The 21,099-nt window shown below is 40.3% G+C and overlaps 1 protein-coding gene across 1 annotated transcript in view; it reads left to right on the top strand.

Moving 5' to 3' along the window:
* The window catches only part of ush2a (Usher syndrome 2A (autosomal recessive, mild)), a 222,921-nt gene that overhangs the window by 51,059 nt on the left and 150,763 nt on the right, over positions 1-21,099 (top strand). Inside the window, 13 exon segments of the mRNA XM_044199324.1 lie at positions 16-146; positions 300-507; positions 3,697-3,980; positions 4,922-5,147; positions 5,537-5,674; positions 6,946-7,126; positions 9,674-9,837; positions 10,260-10,418; positions 10,566-10,794; positions 11,899-12,022; positions 12,227-12,374; positions 16,431-16,712; positions 20,503-20,678. Coding sequence (XP_044055259.1) covers positions 16-146; positions 300-507; positions 3,697-3,980; positions 4,922-5,147; positions 5,537-5,674; positions 6,946-7,126; positions 9,674-9,837; positions 10,260-10,418; positions 10,566-10,794; positions 11,899-12,022; positions 12,227-12,374; positions 16,431-16,712; positions 20,503-20,678 — 2,450 coding nt within the window.

Here is a 21,099-nt window from a genome sequence, read left to right as displayed (position 1 = left end):
CTGTCTCACTATCAGGTAAGCACTGTGAGCTGTGTTTAAGTGGGTTTTTCAGGCTGGAGGAATCTGATCCCACTTCAGTTGATGTGTGTCAGCCTTGCAATTGTCACACTGCTGGAACAGTCAACGGCAGCATGGAGTGTGCCCAGGTACACACCAACACAACACAAGTAAATTGTTGATGACCAGTGAAACCCTTGTATCTTCAATTGTGATCATTTAAATGTTTTTAAGTCAGTTGAAAACCTGTTTTCTTCTCTTCCTTGCCTGTCCCTCTCTTCTTCTGTGTTTCTCACCTCCAGGTAGGAGGTCAGTGTCGATGTAAGGTTGCAGTAACAGGTCGTCGGTGTGCAGACTGTTTGCCTGGTTGGTATAGTCTTAAAGCCTCAAATCCAAATGGCTGCATCCGCTGCAACTGCAGTGACATTGGCATCATCAGCACCTCAACAGGAGGAGTTCCCAGTTGCAACCAGGACACGGGACAGTGCCAGTGTAAACCCCATGTCACAGGTAAACAAACCACTGACAAAAGATTTTTAAAGTTGTAATCTCTGGTATTGTTGTTTTTGTGTTTTATTTTGGTGGCATATTTGATGGTAGGTTGCTTGTGCTGTAGTGTTTTGCGCTGCGCTTCTCAGAGACAATTATATGCGTCAGAGCTGCTTCTTGCCACCTGCTGGTGAGGAACTTTACACAGAGATTGTAACACACATGGAGGTTCATGCCATCCCCCTAGATCCCACCCATACAAGCCAGGCAACTTCATTATGGGTGAGGGTTAATTTAGGATAAGGAAAAGATTAAAGTAATTTAATCTCTTCAGACCATGGTATTTTACCACAGCAGCACACCCTTTAACTCCAAAATGTCTAGTCCCTAAAATAGTTTCTCTTACAAAATCTCCCCAAGTACTTTGTTGATATCTTGTGCTTCTCATTAGAACAGTTACTCTGTTTAATTGTCCAGTAATGGTGTCTTAATTAATACATAGGTGCAGCTGCTCATTGGGGTGCACACAAAAGTAAAAGTGGATATACTGGGTGCACATACCAAAAGAGGCAAGTGTATACACACAGGCGTAAACACACACAAACATCCATATCCCAAAGTGTTTTGCCAGCCAAAATAAACAGGCTTTTCTGCTGGCGGTGCTTCCAGCCGTTGTGCTTCTCTTTGTGATAAATGGTTTCACTCTCTCCCCTGTGTGTCTTTGAAGAGCAGGCTCGTATGAAATGCAAAACCGGCCAACGCTCCTCAACTGAACGCATCATGGTTATTGCTAAGCCTCGCTATCAAGGGCCTACGGTTGTGCATGTGAGGGCAGGCATGTGTATGTGAACTTGTAAATGTGTGTAAGAGTGTCTGTTTATGTTTATGTATATGTAAGAGGGAGAGTGTCTGGATGTGATCGTGTGTTCATGTACTTTTGTCTTTGCCTAACTGTATGTGTTGTATGATTATAAGAGTTTCTTTGCGCGTGTGTGTGTGTGTGTGTGTGCGTGCGCGCATGCGTGCTTGCATGCCATCAAGGACTAAGCTGGTATTTAATTCTCTAATTCAATGCCAAGTTGATTAAAACAAACTGCTGCAGCCCCTTGTATTTTTCACACTCCGTCTTACAAGACCCACTTTCGTTTTTTTCTGTCCTTGTTTGTTTGGTTGCTCCCACAGGTATTTTTCAGAAATGAGATTTGATTATGGCAATTTATTACCGCCAAGCTGATACTTTGAGTAGAGCAATGGCAGGCACGCTTCAGAAGGACGGAATTGAAATGTGTGTACACAGACAAAGATACACACATGCAGACACACACGCACACTCATAACAAGGTGCCAGAGTGCAGTGTGTACATAATAGCGTTTGAAATGGTGATGCATGAGCCTGTTAACCAGCTGGCTACTGATAAAAGGACTGGGCCATGTCCCGAAAACACACACATATGCACGCGTGTACACATGCACAGGCCAACACAAAATTACTTCCTTTCTGTCCTGATCTAATATCTTCTATCACATTCTAGCCTCTAATGTTCTCACTTTTCTTTCCTTTTTATTGTCTTCTGATTTTTTTCTTTTTTTCTTCTCTTTTCTCTTCTTTGATTTTCTCAGTTGTTTCCGTTATTCTGTGTTTTGGAACGAGTATTTGAGTGTCACAAGACTCGCTGCAAAAATAGGATTGGCAAATGCAAACTTGTTCAGCTCAATGTCTAAAATGTAAATAGAAAATATAATTACTTTGCCAGCAACTCTTTTTACAATGGGTGTGGGATTCTTTATAAATTGTACAGTTTTATTGTGGAAAATTCCCACTTAGGACAATATATCACAGCATTGTTAGGGTTGTAAGCATCATTCAACCTGCGTATTTACCACCAACACACTCAGACGTGCATGCACACCTCAACACACACACATGCACACGCACAGACACATATCTTGACTTCACTATTATGAAATATGATCTATGGAGAGAAATACATTCAAATCTATAAAATCATTAAAGTGGGCAGACCAGGGGAAATGCCAAGTGTCTACCGCACACTGAGTAGGGCACACACTCACACAGACACGCACACACTTGGTCATGTGCACTAACGCAGATGTACAGGTTTGCTCTCATGAACGTATGTACACGCACACACGTTCACCCCCACCCACATACGAACACGCTCTCCCTCATAAATGGCTGTGGTGACTGCGTTGCCCCCAGGCATCCATTTAGGGACAGATTGCCTGTCATGGAATACGTATGGCATATTCAAATAAGCTCTGCTCACTCACACTGCATATCATAGTTTAACTAGCCTTATAGTTTAGCACTGCTGCTGTAGCCACAAAACCTCCTACATTATGATCAGTTTTGGTGTTTGTTGTTATGCAATAATTATAAACACAACAGGAATAATTTGCCACAATGTCAGAATAAAATGCTGAGTTGACAGCCCTAAACCTAAATTCAAGATAAATTAATTAATGCATAAATGAATAAAAAGCAATAACTGAACTCAAAGTGCTAATAATTATTATAGTAAAGGTTCATTTCACATGGTTTACTGCATAGCTCCTTTTGGCATAGAAATGAAATGTTCACACTTGCTCTGCATTCTGAAATTTCTTACATTTTCTATGTTTTACCTGACAATCTTTTGAAACCTGTTAATAATGAATAAATCTTAAAAAAATAATTTGGCAACAAACAGAAAAAAAATATTCTTCTTTAAGTAGCCGAGGTTTTCTTATGAACAGAACTCACCTTTTCTTGTTCTTACACCAGATGGTAGTTCAGTATTATTTTTATATTCCTCTATCCATCTTTCCATCCCTCCATCTCCTATTTTTCTTTCCCTCCGCTCTTTTCTTGTAGTTGCTTAATTTATTTATTTTCTCGCTCAGTGAAATTAAGTGTTTGGCCTTAGGTGAGTGATCCATCATATGTAGAGGGCCTGGCCCTAATGATGGCAGTTTTATACACTCACCCACCATTTCTCTCACTCTCTCTTACTCAAACACACACATACACGCACACACATGCCTGCAAACATAGAGAGGCTAAACGCTAGTTTGTGAACAAGCAAGCATCAATTCACTTTTTTTATTTCTATTTCTGGTTCTCTCAACTGGTCCCTCTCTGTCCTCTCCTCAACATTTCTGTAAATGCCTTCTCTCTCTCTCTCCATCTCTCTCTCACTTTCTTTCCAGGTCTTTCTTGTGACCGCTGTGAGTTTGGTTATTGGAACCTGTCCCACCCAGACGGCTGCGTCCCATGTGACTGTGACCCCCTTGGTTCCTTCAGCCAGTTCTGTGAGCCTGAGAGGGGGCAGTGTGAGTGTAAGCCCGGGGTGGGGGGGCAGCGCTGTGACTCTTGTGGCAGGGGTTCGTATGGTTTAAGACTGGAGGGATCCTGTGCCCCCTGCAACTGCTCACAAGAAGGGACAGTACCTGGGACAGACTGTGATCCTCACACAGGACAGTGTGTGTGTAAGGCAAGTTAACAAGTATACTTTTTTTTGGTTATGACATTTTTATTATTGCTTATTATAATGTCAACCACAGGTGACTTTACCATAATGGATGTGTTCAATGATTACCAAGCTGTCTCATATTAGAAAAAGCAAATACAACCACTCCCCACCTGCCTGCAATGGCACTGGTGGCCACTGGCCAGAGAATAGCAGTTACATTCTGACAAAATACTATATGTTGAGAATATGAGTGTGCATGGCTGAGGGTGAGCACAAGAGATTCTGAATCAGAAAATTATGATTTGTAAATATTTTACAAACAACAATAAACTTTTAGCAACTGGAGTAGAAAAAAGCAGGAGCAACCTAGTTTAGTAGTTTGGTTTTGGTTTGTGATCAGAAGAAAGTATGAAAAATGATGGAGCTATGTATGTACACTACAGGTGAAGTGGTCAGATGAAGAGGTGTGGAAGTTTCTAAAGTTTACTTTGAATTTAAACCTCGAGAAAAGCAATCATTTAGAGTAGCAAATTTTCACTGGATATGGCTTTGCCAGGTCACAAAATAAAATGTCCTGCCCTGAAAAGGGGTCTCCTCTCACCCAGCTCTTTTTAATTCATTCTTTATAATCTGAATTATCTACCACCATGTATGTTTCGCACAGCTGCCCGAGTTTGTAAATACATAATGAACTCCAAAGTGGCATCTAATCAGAAAACGCCATTGGCAGAGCAAACAGATAAACAGGTTGTGTTAAAAACAGTCAGACTATAAACTTTGTGACTGTTCAACACCTTTATTGGCAGTTCTTGTCTAGGCTGCCTTGGGGGTCACACAGTTACTACAATGTTATCATGACACTTCACTTATAGTTCAACCAGCACACAGAATCATCTTTCTTTTGTAAACTGTACATCCCTCCTATCGTTCCACCTATACCTTCCTCCTCCTTTCTTTTTTAGGAACACGTGGAAGGCCGTCACTGTGACTCTTGTCGTCATGGTTACCACACCCTGGAGCAGCGAAACTCCCTGGGCTGTCTGCCGTGTGCATGTGACATCCGTGGCACTGTGCCAGAGGGTGTATGTGATATGTGGACCGGACAGTGCCCATGCCGAGAGGGGGTGGAGGGAGCACAGTGTACCAACTGTGCCTACCATTACTACAACAGAAGTTTACACCTCCAGAGTACGAGAACACAGAGCCAAAGCTAAAGTTACATCCAAGTTTAGTTAGTGAAGTCCATCACTATTTGCAAAGCTTAAGTTGTTCAGAAACTTTAACAAATCATATACTCTGTATAGTTTAAGAGGTAGAGTCACTTGACAGATAGCATAGTTTCTGTAATTAGAATAAAATGGATGTTATGTAACTAATGTGTTCTCTTTAACTCAAGGGCAAATACAGACCCACATGTAGCCCATAATTATGTCAAGTCAGAATTTTTGTCTGAGGAGATGTTTTGTTTTTGTTCCGTAAAGCTTTTGTGTTGTTGTATAAGCAGTGAGAAAGAGCACATTGGGAGAAAAAAAGTCTAAATCTGTTCTTCTTTCTGGTGTTGTTTTGTGTCGCATCAGAGGGGTTGTCCCAGGGCTGTGTACCATGTATCTGTGACCCCAGAGGGACAGTGACGGGGTCAGTATGTGACAGCACCACAGGGCAGTGTGTTTGTGTCCCTACACGCTATGGACAGGACTGCAGTGGCTGCCGACCTGGTGAGTGTGTTTGGAATAATGGATGGATAATATTTAGATCAACAAGAAATTTAAGGACTGATTTAATTAATAAATAAAATGGATTGGTTATTGCCCAAAGGGGACCCAAATATGGTAGAAATTCTGAGGAAAATGGTGAAGCACAAGGTACTCCAAAAGTTTAGTGTTTGTTCCTTTGTGTGCGTGTGTGTCTGTTTGTGCATGTATGTTGGCGTATGCCTTCTGCCAGATCTCCACTCAGTGATTGTTCTGTTTGTGCCAGGTCTCAACAGCAGTGCCATAGAGGGGAAAGACTGCTTCTTCTCACGCATCTCACTTTTTGTGTGTGCATTACCTCATGAATTTGTGTGTGTATGTGTGTATTGGTATATGTGGTTAAGTCTTATGGGAAAGGAGGTAACAGATGTTGTATTGTGTCAGTAATGGAGAAGGACCAACAGCATAGTCAAGTTTACTGTAACACAAGTTATGAATGGATGTATTGATGGAAGGATTTTAAAAAGAGTAAGAGAGGACATTTGATAATAGTTATTATCTCACAAATAACCCCAAAATCAAATATATACAATATTCAGTACTGTTATGACGTAGCATAGATGTACAACTTTGCTAACAAATCAGATTTTTTTTTTTTATTCCATTATTTCATCGCATTTGCCATGTGAATGGCATCCAAGCTCCATTCCTACAAATTTCCCCTCATAATTTCCTCAAGCTAATTAGAATATTTAATTTGTTTATTAGCTGCTGTTAGCCTTGAGAAAAATAAACTGGATTGATTTATATTTTTGAACCTGGAGTGCTTGATGTAACCTCACACACACTTATTGACTTTGTGTTCAATTGTATTACAATTAAATGACAAACAACACCCCCTAATGCTAATTACGAGGGACATAAAATGGTTGTCTCAAAATTGTACCAGGCTGCGTCCAAAGACACTGATTCACTATTTGCTATATAAGGAATTAAATCATGTTGGATGCAGAAATTTGTGACATGGAAAATAAGAATGTTTGCAGACCACAACCTAGACATAAAACAACTGATGTTTTGAGTTGTGTTTTCAGAAATCATCATGTGGATTCTGTTTTAAAGGTGTAGAAAATGAATGCAACAGCAAAGGAAGGAAGGAAGAAAAGAAAGGAGCAAAGAAGGAAGAAACTAAGAAACAAAAAAATACACTTGTAGGCAGATGAAACGTTTGATAAAGTGATAGACAAGCAATAAGATTCATAATTTTGCTTTACCCTATGTTTGTCTCTGTGCAGGCTTCTACCTCTCTCCAGATAAGAGTATGTGTGTGGAGTGTGACTGCCATCCCATGGGAGCATCACAGCGTGGTTGTGAGAGCCAGACCGGACAGTGTGAGTGTGCCCATCCATCAGTGGGAGGGCGACGCTGTGACCAGTGTCGTGAGATGTTCTTTGGATTCAACCCTGGCCTGGGCAGGTAACTCACATGAACACACACAGATGAACACCATATCTGCCCGTTGTAGATCCTGTAAAGCTTTTATCCATTAATTGCACCACCTGCACATACACACACACACACACAAACACACACACGTGCAGCTGCACCTACAAGCACACACACCAGCAGGTACAGTCTCTGTAAAGACAGTTTACAGATTGGTTGGCAGACATATGACTTACATGAGTTAAAAGATGCTTTGACCTTTACCGCTCATGTCTCTACCTGCAGGCTATTTCACTCACACAGCCACACACACACATACACAAATGTAACTGTACATTACATACTGTTACATCCTGTGCAATACTGGTGGGCACACACACCAATGTTCCTCTCAACAGGGTGTCATAGCAGATAGATGATCCACAAACTGTTTGACTAGTGGTCCACTGTGTGTGTGTGTGTGTTAGCTGACCTTGCCTGATAGCTGTATTCCCCAGTGTTCAGGCTGTGGCTGAGATCTCCTCACAGCAGAGAGGGATGGAAAGATGGAAGGAGGGAGAAAAAACAACCGAGTGAAAAAGAGTTTACTTTACAAAGAGATTAAGGGAGGGAAGCACTGGAAAGAAAATAGTGGAAAATCAAAATATGAGCAAAAAAATAGGGATGCGTTAGGTAATAACAGTGATAAAGAAAGAAAAACTGAGAAAAAGAGAAATATAAGGATAGATAGTCAGAGGCACATATCCTGTAAAAGGCAAGCATTAACTTATCGTTTGTACCAGTACAGTGAGTTTGTACCTCTGTCTTCTACACTTTTTCTGTCTTATTTTCTTTGTTTGTGCAGGAAAAATAACAAATAAAAACTTCAGTTATTACTGCTGAATGCTTTTCTTGTGCCCAGAGTCGCTTCATAATAAGGATTTCTTCATCTAAATGCCATCGAGTAAATTATCCTCTCCCTTCAATCAATAGGCTTTACACAAATGAATTTACACAAACACACACACACACAAATTGATGTGCGAGCAGTTCGCTGAAGATGTAGACCTGTGTCTCTGTGTCTCCATGGAGAACTGGGTCAGAGAAATGCTGACCGCTGTTCCTTTCATCACAGGGAAATATGATGGTAATTCTGTCTGGAGGGATTAAATATTGGCACATACACACATTCACTTACACACTTTTATTATAAGGGATTACATGTGTAATATTCGAATACTCTAAAACCTACAATAACATACAATTTGTGTTTTTGGGACCCAAACATCTTTGAAAGTAATTTCTAAAGTTATTACATGACACATTATCATATTGCGACAATTCCCTGCATGTCACTGTTAAATGCTTGTTTGTATTAGCATGCTATATCTCACTAAATACACACAAATTACTCTCTTTCACACACATACTGTACTTTGAGACTGATGAAAAAGAAGAGAATTGGTGTGATGTTAGTGTTTTCTTTCTCCTTGGGAATGGAGTGAAGGTCGAGTCACTATGGCATTTGTGTGTATGTGTGTATTTGTACCTGTGTGTTTTGGAGTGTGGGTGTCTGTGTGTGTGTGTGTGTGAGCACCAGTTGACAGGACAAATTTGCGGCTCGTTAAGAGGCTGTGGCTTTTCACACAGCAATAAAGAAGGTGTAGCGGTCTGTGTGTGTGAGAGAGAGAGAGAGAGACCATGTGAGTACAGTATGTGTAAGAACGAAAAACACACATGGATAATGTGTTTGTGTGTGTGTGTGTGTGTGTGTGTGTGTGTGTGTGTGAGTGATAGTAATAGGGTTTATACAGTGTTACTCTCTATGTCAGTGGTAGTGTGTATATGAGTGTGAGCCAAACATCTTCCAACAAGCAGATTGTGTTGCACATGTGACCATATTTGTGTGTGCGTGTGTGCATGTGATTGTGTGTAAAGGTGTGAGGTGGCTGGCCGGATGATCACCCACTGCCCAGCCCCAGTGAGGGTAACACCACACTGGTGACCCAGTCACATACACCATCAGACATACACACATACACACACACACTTTGACAACTCTGAGGGGAATGCAGTTTCTGTGAAGTTAGTTTCACAGCTAGAGGGTGATGGTGGGTGGGATATGGGGTAGTGAGGGTCTCCCTCACAGTGTTAAGGTGAAGACCCAACACCTTTTCAGACACACACACATACCCAGTCTCAAGTTAACTTTTGACATTTCCACACTAATGCTGATACATTTCAAAATGCATTTTCTTTCTCTATTTTTGGCCTACCATCCACCCCAAAGCAATAGCATTTACTGCATGACTAAAAAGAAATTAAATTAAAGCACTATTTTACATCTATGCAATTATCCAACCACGAAGCAGAGGGATACAGTGTGTCAATGACAACATCTGCATGTTGATTGGTTTATAAAACCCTGCAAACCTCACGGGAAGTCTGTAGTTCGTTTATTAGCTATTCAAATAACTTGCAATGTAATGTCTTCTGGTAATGATTTTAGTGTTTTGACGTTGTTGGTGTAGCCATGAATGAAAATTGTTGACTGTACAAAAACATCTTCATGAGCTTTTTTTTTCTTTGCTTGACCAGATGCCAGCCTTGTGCCTGTGACCCGGTCGGCAGGGTAAATGGTTCATGTCATCCAGACTCAGGGATGTGTGTGTGTAAGCTGCTGGTAACTGGAGACAAGTGTGATTTATGTCAACCTGGAGCAAGTCATTTCGACCCTGAGAACCACTTTGGCTGCAGTAAAGGTCTGTTTTACATGCTAACACACACACACACACAAACACACACAAGCGCAAATCCACACACACTGACTTAAAGGCTAGCTTTGTGCTAAGCTAAGCTAACCGGCTGCTGGCTGCACCTCATATTTAACGTACAGACATTAGAGTGGTATCAGTCTTCTCATCTAACTCTTGGCAAGAAAGTGAATAAACATATTGTTTCAGTATATCAATGATATAACAACTAATTATATGCAGTCTGATTATGGAGGGCTTGCTGACTTATCGTTGACACTAATAACACAATCAACATGCTCAATCTGTAAATCGTTTGTCCCTGTAAAATTACATAATTTAATCTGTTCGGTCATAGGTTTTTCTCAATCTGTTTATGTCTCTTTTACAGTTTGTCTCTTTCTCTTTTGCTATTTTTTCTGTCTGTGCAGCACCCTCCCAACAACCTGCACCAGCAGGTTTTGCTCTCAGTTATTCTTCCATTCATCTCTCTTGGCATCCACCTGACTCCCCAAACTCAAACACACTCAACTACACACTCATCAGAGATGGACAGTCTGTGCAGAGCATCCAAACTCACTATCCTTTCAGTAAGTATCCACACAGGTTTTCAAACAACTTTAATCTCCTTCTTACTATTTCAAATACACATGAAACAAACATTGTTTTCCCTTGATTGCTTCTCCTACTTAACTCATTCCCTGCCTTACTCCTTTCTTCTTCTCCCTTTTCTTAAGGCCCTGAATCATTTCAAGACACCGGTTTGTTTCCCTACACCAACTACTCTTATTGGCTTATAACAGCTAATGTGGCTGGTGCGACAATAAGTGCATCGGCCTCATACCAAACTTTAGGTGCACCACCTGAAGCAGAAAAGCTCCATTTAAACCTTGTGGGACGACCCGGTCCAACCACTGCTAGCTTTAACTGGAGCACACCACAAAATGATACAGGCCCATTGGAAAGGTAAGTAAGTAGGGGAAGGTTTAGAGGCAGAGCACCATGGACTTCAGAGTTGGACTGCATGTCAACATTCAGATTCAGTTACACTCCAACTTGTGGGTCTTCAAAGTTAGAAACAATTTTCAGTTGCTCTACCTATAGTCTATGTAGTGGTTCTGACTAAAGCTGCCAAAAACATTGTAATGATCAACATAAATTAATTAATTGATCTTATAGCATACTAGTACAGCTTGAGGGCACATGTGCTAAAAGTAGTACAAAGAGCCAACTACAATGAGTGACCTATTGAAGCCCCTCTTGGAGATACAACTTGTTACCAAACATTCAGAATTTTTAATACTTTCAAGCAAGCTAGAGTGAGATTACTGACAGTGGGACTCAGAATGCTTCAGTTAGGTTGATCCCATGATATAATAATTATAATTTATTATTAATAAAGAGACAACAGCATATGTAGAGAGCAATTAAGAGAAAGACTTATGGGTACAGGAGGGAAGAGTGGGAAATGTATACTTTTTTGGAAGGCTATGAAGAATCAAAGGATTTGCAGTATGCACAGTTGGTGGGGAGTTAAGGTGGAGAAGGGAATGAGGGGAAGGAGGAAAGGAAAAACATTTTATTTGTCTCAAACCCAGTTTCCCTCAGGGTACAGTAATAAAAATCTTAAATCTTTGGATTATGGAAAATTTGATGTAGGAGAAAAATGTGGATATAGATGGAGTTTGGAGTATCAATAAGTGGTATGATAGAGTAGGATATTGAGGGAGGTTATGAACAGTGGGAGGAGATGGAGGATAGATGCATGAATGGAAAGAAAAGAGAAACATGGAAAGTTTGAAACAGGGTGGGTGAGATAGCCCAGCACTAGTTTTAATTCATTTCTATATTTTTAAGATTATTTTTGGGGCATTTTTGCTTTTAATTGATAGTGTATAGTCGAGAGGCAGACAGGAAGTGGGGGGGGGGCTAGACCCCCGTGACATCCCAGCACTAGTTTTTAACTGAAACACTTACAAAAAACATGTGTGGAGCCTAGTGGAGTGATAGGGAGAGATGGAAAAATTAAGAAAAGAGGAATTGATTATCACAATTTTTTGTCTCCTGCAGATTTGTGTTATCCTCCACGGAGTCATCTAGTGCAGCAGAACCCGTCATTCACTACACAGGCTTATCTACAGAGGCTGTGGCAAGCGGTCTAAAGCCCTTCACCCAGTACACTATAATATTGGAGGTAGGTGGGGCAAACAGCCAGTGTTTTTAGTACCTGCATCTCTTCCCAAATTTAGAGACATGATTCTAATTCCCATTAAAAAGATAAATATGTAAAGCAATTGGAATATCGCAAGTAGGCTTGAGCCACAGTTTTTCGATCAATGCATATTCAGCATGTACAGTCTACAAAATGAAAATAACAAAATTCTAACCTTTTCTACAGGTGTGCTCTTCTGGGGGGTGCACTTCTACCCCACCACTGTCTCTTCTGACAGCCTCTGCACCCCCACAATACCAACCCCCACCCAGAGTCACTGCTACAGGACCTCATACACTGCATGCTTCCTGGGAGCCCCCCAGTCAGCCAAATGGTAGGGCTCCCAACATACACATGCATACTGCATATCTCTTGTAACATGTATGACTTATTACAGAAAAACATGCACAAACTCAAACTGTACGCACATCACACATCCATGCATTTAAGAATTGTTTATTATAAGTATATTATAATTACATGACATAGCAAATATATAAATTATTAATGTCCATGTCAGAATGAATAATACAGTAGAATAATTACACACGCACACAACACACATTTTTTACTAACATGAAACACTTGCCTAGTAGCATGGCTTTTAGGCTTATGTCACTGAAGAAGTATGAGAATCAACTAACAACACTGCACACACACACACACACACACAGAGAGAGAGAGAGATACGCACTGAACTGGAACTGCCTTTGGTAAATCCAGAGAGCTTTGTAATGGCTCTAAGGCTCAGTGTCATACAAAGCCCTGTAACCTGGGTTTCTCTCTCTGTTTGTGTCTCTCGTTTTTTTCTCTCTCTCTCCGTTAATCTGTTTCCCTCCCAGTGTCATACTAAGCCTTGTTACATAGGTTTCTCTGTGCCTTCTTCCTGTATTTTCTCTGTCATCAGTTCATTATTTAAAGAATGGTTGATATTGCTCTCAACTGGACTTAACTTTAAAGTCAAAATGAGTAGGATTTTTCGGTTGCTGTTTGCAAACACACAATTCAAAGTTGGCCCTCCTCCCCAGCTCAACGGACGAGAGAGAGAGAGAGAGAGAGAGAGAGAGAGAGAGAGAGAGAGAGAGAGAATGTATGAATGAAGAGAGGGAACAGCATTGGTGAGAACAAAGCAGTGAATCAGAGAAATAAAATGTTATTTTCTGATTGTTTCATGGCGGTTACATTCTAAAGTACAAATAAAATTGGCCACACCTCCACACAACCCCGGGAAGTAGTGATGGGGAATTATAGCTCTTTGAAGGGAGCCGGATCATATGGCTCCATTCCTTTACGAGAGCCGGTTGTTTCGGCTCACAAACAGCTATTCATTTAGTACCATTTCTGCTGGTCACTGCCTAAGTTACATTCTTATTTGTTGCAAGAAATAAATATGCAACATTCTTGCGAGAAATAAATATGCAATACAGGGAAATATTCAGTCATATTGATGGTTAAATAGTGGAATATGTCAAGAATAACTATCCTAGTTTTAACACCCTACTAAGGCAAAAGTATGGTTAATAAATAAATACACAACTCTATATAGACAGAAATAGGCTCTCAGACAGGAGCCGGCTCCCATCGTTCACTTAAAGGAGCCAGCTCATAGAGCCGATTCGTTCACGACCTACACATCACTAGTGGGAAGGAGCCACATTAAATGCAACCAAAGCCAGGCTTCATCCTGTCCGCTTTGTGGCCTCTCTGCACTGGGTGAGTGTATCTCAGCCCCGCCCTCGGTCAAACAGACACACAGCTCTGCACACAGCAGAGGAGAGATGGAGACAGCAATGTCACTACATTTTTATAAAGTCCCAACCTCACAGCCTGCGTGCTGTTTTTGGCTGGGGGCTACACACCACTGCCCAAAGGTTGACGCCCCAGAAACGTCCCCAGCAAACTAAGAAGAAACTAAGAAAATACAGGCAGAGGGCAGCTTCTCTGCAGATACAGACACCGCCACACACTTCTAATGGGTCATAAGTAATGAATGAGAGGGATTATTTTTGTATGAGTCTATACATTGTTTTTTAGGAAAATCGTACTCATTATGGCTGTAATCTCAGTCATGACCAATGTCATGAGATCAATTTTAAATGCAGTGCAACATTGCATCTGCCAACACCAGTTTTTGCTTTTCCTGGTTAAATGGGGGTATGTACAAGCAGTGTTTACCTGGTTGGCATTAGACCTTCTCTAGACCTGGCACTAGACCTTCTCAATTCTGATTAGCAAATGTGGACTCTCTCCATAGTAGTGTGTAGTGTCATCGACCCTCAGCTTATCAGCACTACCTTTCTGGATTTTTACACAAATAGTGCAGTGCCCATTCAAAACATGCCTGATTGCTTGGCCTCTGGTATTGCTGCTTGCTCATCCAAACAACTTCACAATAGGGGTGGGCAATATATATATGTGTGTGTGTGTGTGTATGTATATGTATATATATATCCCAAGACTTGGGAAAATACTCTGTGGACTGACAAGACAAAAGTTGAACTTTTTGGAAGGTGTGGGTCCCATTACATCTGGCGTAAAAGTAACACGGCATTTCAGAAAAAGAACATCATATCAACAGTAAAATATGGTGGTGGTAGTGTGATGGTCTGGGGCTGTTTTGCTGCTTCAGGACCTGGAAGACCTGCTGTGATAAATGGAACCATGAATTCTGCTGAAGGAGAATGTCCGGCCATCTGTTTGTGACCTCAAGCTGAAGCAAACTTGGCTTCTGCAGCAGGACAATGATCCAAAACACACCAGCAAGTCCACCTCTGAATGGCTGAAGAAGAACAAAATGAAGACTTTAGAGTGGCCTAGTCAAAGTCCTGACCTGAATCCTATTGAGATGCTGTGGCATGACCTTAAAAAGGCAGTTCATGCTCGAAAACCCTCAAATGTGGCTGAATTACAACAATTCTGCAAAGATGAGTGGGCCAAAATTCCTCCACAGCGCTGTACAAGACTCATTGCAAGTTATTGCAAATGCTTGATTACAGTTGTTGCTGCTAAGGGTGGCCCAACCAGTTATTATGTTTAGGGGGCAGTCACTTTTGTTTGTTTTCCCTTAATAATAACAACCTTCATTTAAATACTGCATTTTGTGTTTACTTGTGTTATCTTTGACTAATATTTAAATTTATTTGATGATCTGAAACATTTAAGTGTAACAAACATGCAAAAAAAAAAGAAATCAGGAAGGGGGCAAACACTTTTTCACACCACTGTACATACATACAGAGAGAGACTCCTTGCATTTTAGTTAGATTTCCCTTTGCTCCACGATGCCTTTGGCTTGCTAGAAATTGATTTAACTCTAGAAGGGGTAAAGACATAATGGATATTTTCAATTTTGGAAATATAGAAAAAATATCACTACTGCTTTAATTAATATATAATATATAACACATACATGTCTGGTTAACTCAAGGTCCATTATTTATTGTCCATTTTCCAACATTTGATATATTTAGTAGAGAGTTAGAGAAGATTGTCAATAGTTCAGTGAAGTCTCCAAGAATGTAAACGGTAAACAGAGTTTTTTGGTGGCCTGAAGTTAGTTTACTGCAATTACATAAAGATTCAAATAAACTAATCTTGTAGGAACTACTACATATGCACTTTATTAATATTGGAGGGGAGAGAAAGGGGGAGACAGGCTTAAAAAAAACGAATGTAGAGTGTAAAGAATAAAGAGAGAGCAGAGTAAAGAGAGGGTATGCAGGGTCTTTTAACAAAGGTTCCACATTAAGCCTCTGAATATTATTTGATTTAATTTGTATTTTATACATTTGGACACTCATCTATTCCATAGATGGTCTGTAAGTCTCTTATTGTATTTTAGTGCTGCCTGCTCTGTTCTCATTCTAACCCAGCTCTGTCATTTTCCTATTTAACAAGTGGAATAGAGCATGAGAGATTAGGACAATAGCCTGGTTTCCACCAGAGAGCTAAACAGCACTAGCCAGGACTTAGTCATTATCAGCCTGTTTTCTACTACAGGGCCAAACACTGACCAGGGCTTTCTCATTATTTGTGGTGTTAGATTTTCCTTATAACAACATTACAATATTGAAAAAAAATTACAAATATTAGCATCCTGTTGCCAATAGGGATGAGTATTAAGCAAGGCTACAGTTTCTAATACACACTTGATGCTTTGATTCTTTTATCATAAACAGGCTGAATTGGCACTGGGACACTAATTCAATAAAAAGAGTTGAGCTAGCATAAAAAAGAAAACTGGTGCAGTGTTCCCAAACACTCTCTGTAGCGGCAATTGTTGCAATAACTGTTTGGTGAGGAGTTCTTTCATTGTAGACATCAGTACTAATGTCTTTCACCCAGCCCTCCCCCCGCCCTTTTTAAAAAAACTATTTTGCTTTCTGTACAGGTGTTATCACAAGGTATGAGGTCTTCCTATGTGGACCAATGGAATCAAAGAACCTTTCAAGTCCTATTGTTGAGAGGAGAGTGTTCTTCAGCTCTGGTTGGCTGGATCCAAGTGTTTCCCCAGAAGCACAGCTAACCAATAGGAGCACAGTCTCACCCCCTGAGAGCAGTGCCATTGTAGCAGGTCTGCAGGCGTTTTCCACCTATCAGATGAGAGTCGTGAGCATCAATATGGCAGGAAGTGTCACATCAGAGTGGACTGCAGCACGCACCATGGAGGGAGGTTTGTATAGGTCATAATCATGGTTAAACTGAGCTAACATGTATTTTTTGTTTGTTTGTTTGTCATGGGGAGTATCTGAGCTCAATGAAATGACCAAGTATTTTTTTTATATTCTTTAATATCTTACTGTCAGTTTTCTATTTTATATTTATGATTCTTGACCTGCAGTACTTGCTTTATATTTCTTATATTTCTTGTAGGCTATGTTGCACCAAAATACCATAGCAAATTCCTTGTATGTGTAAACCTACTTGGCAATAAAGCTCATTCTGAAATTAAATCAATTTACTATAAGATTTCAGTTTAGGTAGGTAACTATGTAGGTAGTAGGGCTGTGTTGATATTTTGATTAGTCTTTTATCAACATTAGACATCAAACAAAGTCAAATTACTTCATAGACATCAGAAAGGGAGTTTTCCCCATAGATTTTCCTTTGAGTGTTTCTAAAGGATAGACCCTTTGCCATTTGGCAACCACCATAGCTGAATGGTGAGGCCAGTGTGGATTTTTTGTAATCTTGAGTTTCTCGCATGGCCATTAGATGCTGGGTTCATAAAAATCCTGTACTACTTCCATATTCTCATTTAAAAACTCTCTCTAAATTAGTAAGTAAATATATTTTTTATACTAGAAGTAATGGCCTAAATTTTACTTCCTCTAATGTAAATCTGGTCAGCTGTGGTAGTTACGTAGGTGAGTAAGCAGGTAATAAGGGAGGTAGATGAATCTCAAAAAGATTAGAAAATGGCTGTTGCAGTAATCTGAATATTAGATTTGATTGCTCTGTTGCCCAGTGTTCTAAGTTGTGGGCAAATAATATTAAAATGATGTAATGACAGATATCCAATATCCGATTAACCACCAAAATGTAGTGATGTTTTGGCCAAAAGCTGTCCACCAGAGAAGTTTGCTGATGGATGTAATAAAAAATAAATTGTATTAAATAAAAAAGCAGAAGTATTTGTCAAAAAGAATGTAGAGAAAGAAAGTAGGGAAGGAGGGAGGAAATAAAAGCTGTGTGTGGGGGAGGGGAAACTCATTAAGGTATTTGAATTTCAAATAGATGATATGGCTCATTAGGACTAAACGATTGCCTCCAACATCACTCTAAGCTATGTGTCTGGATAACAAGCATATGATAACACCATTTTAAATGTGGAATGTGTGTCAGTGTTTGAAAGAAAGAGTATGACAGTGGTTATGCCTACCATGAATCACATTTCACAGCATATTTCACAGCTAGATGCCATCAACAGTAGAATAAAAGAATCCTTCTCTCTAATCTGATGTCTAATAGTGAATATCACAGCTGTAGAATTATGGAATACTTAAATCCATTAAATCCACATAATATCCTCAAAATTTGTATTTTATTTTTAATTAATTTACTGTAAAACATTTATTTTTAATGTATTAGGTGGCAGTCAAAGAAAAACTTACCAAAAATATTAAGAAATCAACAACAGTTTAGCAGTCTAAACCTTACATCTCAAAATTTAGTAGCGTGTCAGGTTTTAGTGTCAGATACACATAATCTAAAAGTAAATGCATCTTTTTAGACTCACTATTTTGTGTTGATTTTCAACAATCAAAAAGTGAAATTCATTGTAAAAGCCAATCTAAATAGATACAAAGCTCGATAGAATGCAGCCAGTGATTTGAGTTATATTCTTAGTTCTTACCTGTATCTACTGACTTACCCTGTTTCTATTGCTATTTGGACAGTGCTGATCACTGTGTACTTTTTATCTACACATACTGTACTGAATGTGACCGAAGGCACTCTGGAAAATGTAGCAATTAGTAACACAAGTTGTCATCAAGGCATATTGCATGGGTGCACCAATGTGTTGATTTACAAAATTTTATCATAAACTAGACCTGCAGGCAGGTATTAACGGGGTCCAAGCCTCCGGTGCAAGTCGCAACATGGCCCACGGAGGCAATGCAAGTCCGACCTGCTGTCCTACGAACGCGATGCAATTTGCAGGTGGAGATCAGCACAGAGATTGGAAAACATTCAGTTCAAAGACAGTAGTGTGGAAAAATATTTTTAGCATATTTCATGATTTTGCAACAAAAGCACCATCTAGTGGCCTATTGGTGCCAAACTTTGCAAAGAGCCTCGGTGCGGGACCAGAAACTACTGGTCCAAGTTTCAAGTTAATCAGACAGAGCTACGTGGAGATATGACATCATTTCCTGTTTTGACTGCAACCCCCCAGGAAGTTTTTGCTTTATAACTTTTCAGTATCAAAAATATTTTAATACCTTTTGATCCTGAGCGCCCATAGAGTCTATGTGCAAAGTTTCGTGCAGATCAGACTCAGGGCCTAGGAGGAGTTCGAAAAAGTAGGGTTGCATATTTCACAACACCGTCACCTAGTGGCCGATTGGCACCAAATTTTACACAGAGCCTCAGTTGGGCATGAGAAACTACTGAGCCAATTTTTGTGTTATTCGGACATACTTATGTGGAGATATAAATGTAAATTGATATTTTCACATATTAGATTTTCATATATTAGATAGAGTTATGACATCTATGATCCCAGCGGTGCCTCTGGGCTTGCTGATGATGAGGAAGTTTCAGTGCTTGCCAAACAGATGTTCCCCTCCCACCAAAGAGACGGGAGGATACAGGACATCGTGCATGAGCGCTCTGCTCCCGTGGAGAGACTCAACGCATCTGAGCGAGGGAGCCCAGATGCGCTAGCCCATCGGTGGCTGTGGACCCTTCTATAAGCATTTCCTCCGGTAGCGTTAATCCAAACCACACTGGAGCGTGTGCGCCTACAGGGCTTATCAGTGATTCTGATTGCCCCTCGCTGGCCCAGGAAGGTGTGCTACGTGGAGATCATGGCACTGCTGAACGTGAAACCCTGGTGCCTCCCTGTGTGCAGAGGCCTGCTATCTCAGGCTCAGGGGCAGATTTGGCACCCGTGCCTGGAAATTTGGGATCTTTGGGCCTGGCCTCTGAAATGGAGAAACTGATGGCTACAGAATTACCTGCTAATGTGATTGACACAATACAGAGTGCCAGAGCGACCTCCACACAGCGGCTGTATACGCTTATATGGCGTATGTTTGAGGCTTGGCGTGAAAAAAAAGAACATTTTCCTTTCCAGAGCTCTATGGTGGATATTTTATCATTCCTTCAGGAGTTACTAGAAAAAGATATTTCCTTTTCTACGATAAAGGTCTATCTGTCAGTGATTTCTGCATGCCATGTGAGATTTCAGGGGAAATCCCCAGGTTCTCATCCGCTGGTGATACATTTTATGAAGGGCATATAACGGAAGAGACCGATACGTGAAACCATGATTTGGATGCACTGCACAGTTATCTTATTTGCTGTGGTTTTGGGGTTCTGTATTAGCTAATTTAATTCATGCAAGAGATTAGCATTACTGAATAAAAAATGGTACACTACGCATTTGTACATTGTTAACACTTTAAATTGGTGGCTGCAAAAAGCTGTTTAAACAACTTGTAAATTAGTGAGTTATAATAATAGATAAATTAGACTAATTTGTAACAGGTAAGAGCAAATGGTGTTTTGTGTTCTGTTAGCATTGGCATTAACAGTTAGATAACTGTATTCCAGGGGCTGGTACTTCACATCACCTTTGATTTGTTAATAATTATTTCATCATTACCTATTGGCTTTATTCACAAATAATAAATGCTTTGATGGTGATTAGTTAATGATTAGTCATTAACTAATGGCTAAATACGGTGTGTGATTTGTATATTTTCATGTGCATATGTGTTTGCCCATGTTTCCAGTCCCAGAGTTGATGGCTCCTCCAGAAGTGTCTGCACTGTCATCCACCAGTCTCAAAGTTGTGTGGAGCACTGCAGAGGGTCAAGGGATCATTGCCAGAGGACAGGTCACAGAATATCGGGTCAACTTGCTCACTGAACAGACCAACAATCCCTATGCTCCTCCACTCGTTAGTCAGGTAAGACATACACACGCGCACACTTGCATCTAATGAGCAGGACAACAATAAAATTTTAAAGCTTACCTACAGCCTTCAGTTGAGTGAAAATTGCGCCAATGGCTAGAAGTCAAGGTAGAAAGGCGCTCTCTCTCTCTCTCTCTCTCTCTCTCTCTCTCTCTCTCTCTCTCTCTCTCTCTCTCTCTCTCTCTCTCTCTCTCTCTCTCTCTCTCTCTCTCTCTCTCTCTCTCTCTATAGTGGGTTTTTCTTCGGTAAATGTTGTTGGATTAGCTCATCCTCAGTACAACTCATCTTTCACCATGCTTTTTCTTGTGTAGAAAATGCTTTCACCAGCAGTAAAGTTTTGGAAGCAGAGAGTGAATGAATATGTAATTGACCCAAACACTTTTAACCCTAACCCAGACAGTTTAATGAATTGTGC

This window comes from Siniperca chuatsi, linkage group LG1 (genome assembly GCF_020085105.1).
Source record: "Siniperca chuatsi isolate FFG_IHB_CAS linkage group LG1, ASM2008510v1, whole genome shotgun sequence".
Taxonomy (NCBI): domain Eukaryota; kingdom Metazoa; phylum Chordata; class Actinopteri; order Centrarchiformes; family Sinipercidae; genus Siniperca; species Siniperca chuatsi.
Note: the sequence above shows the minus strand (reverse complement) of the source record. Positions and strands in the feature narration are given on the sequence as shown.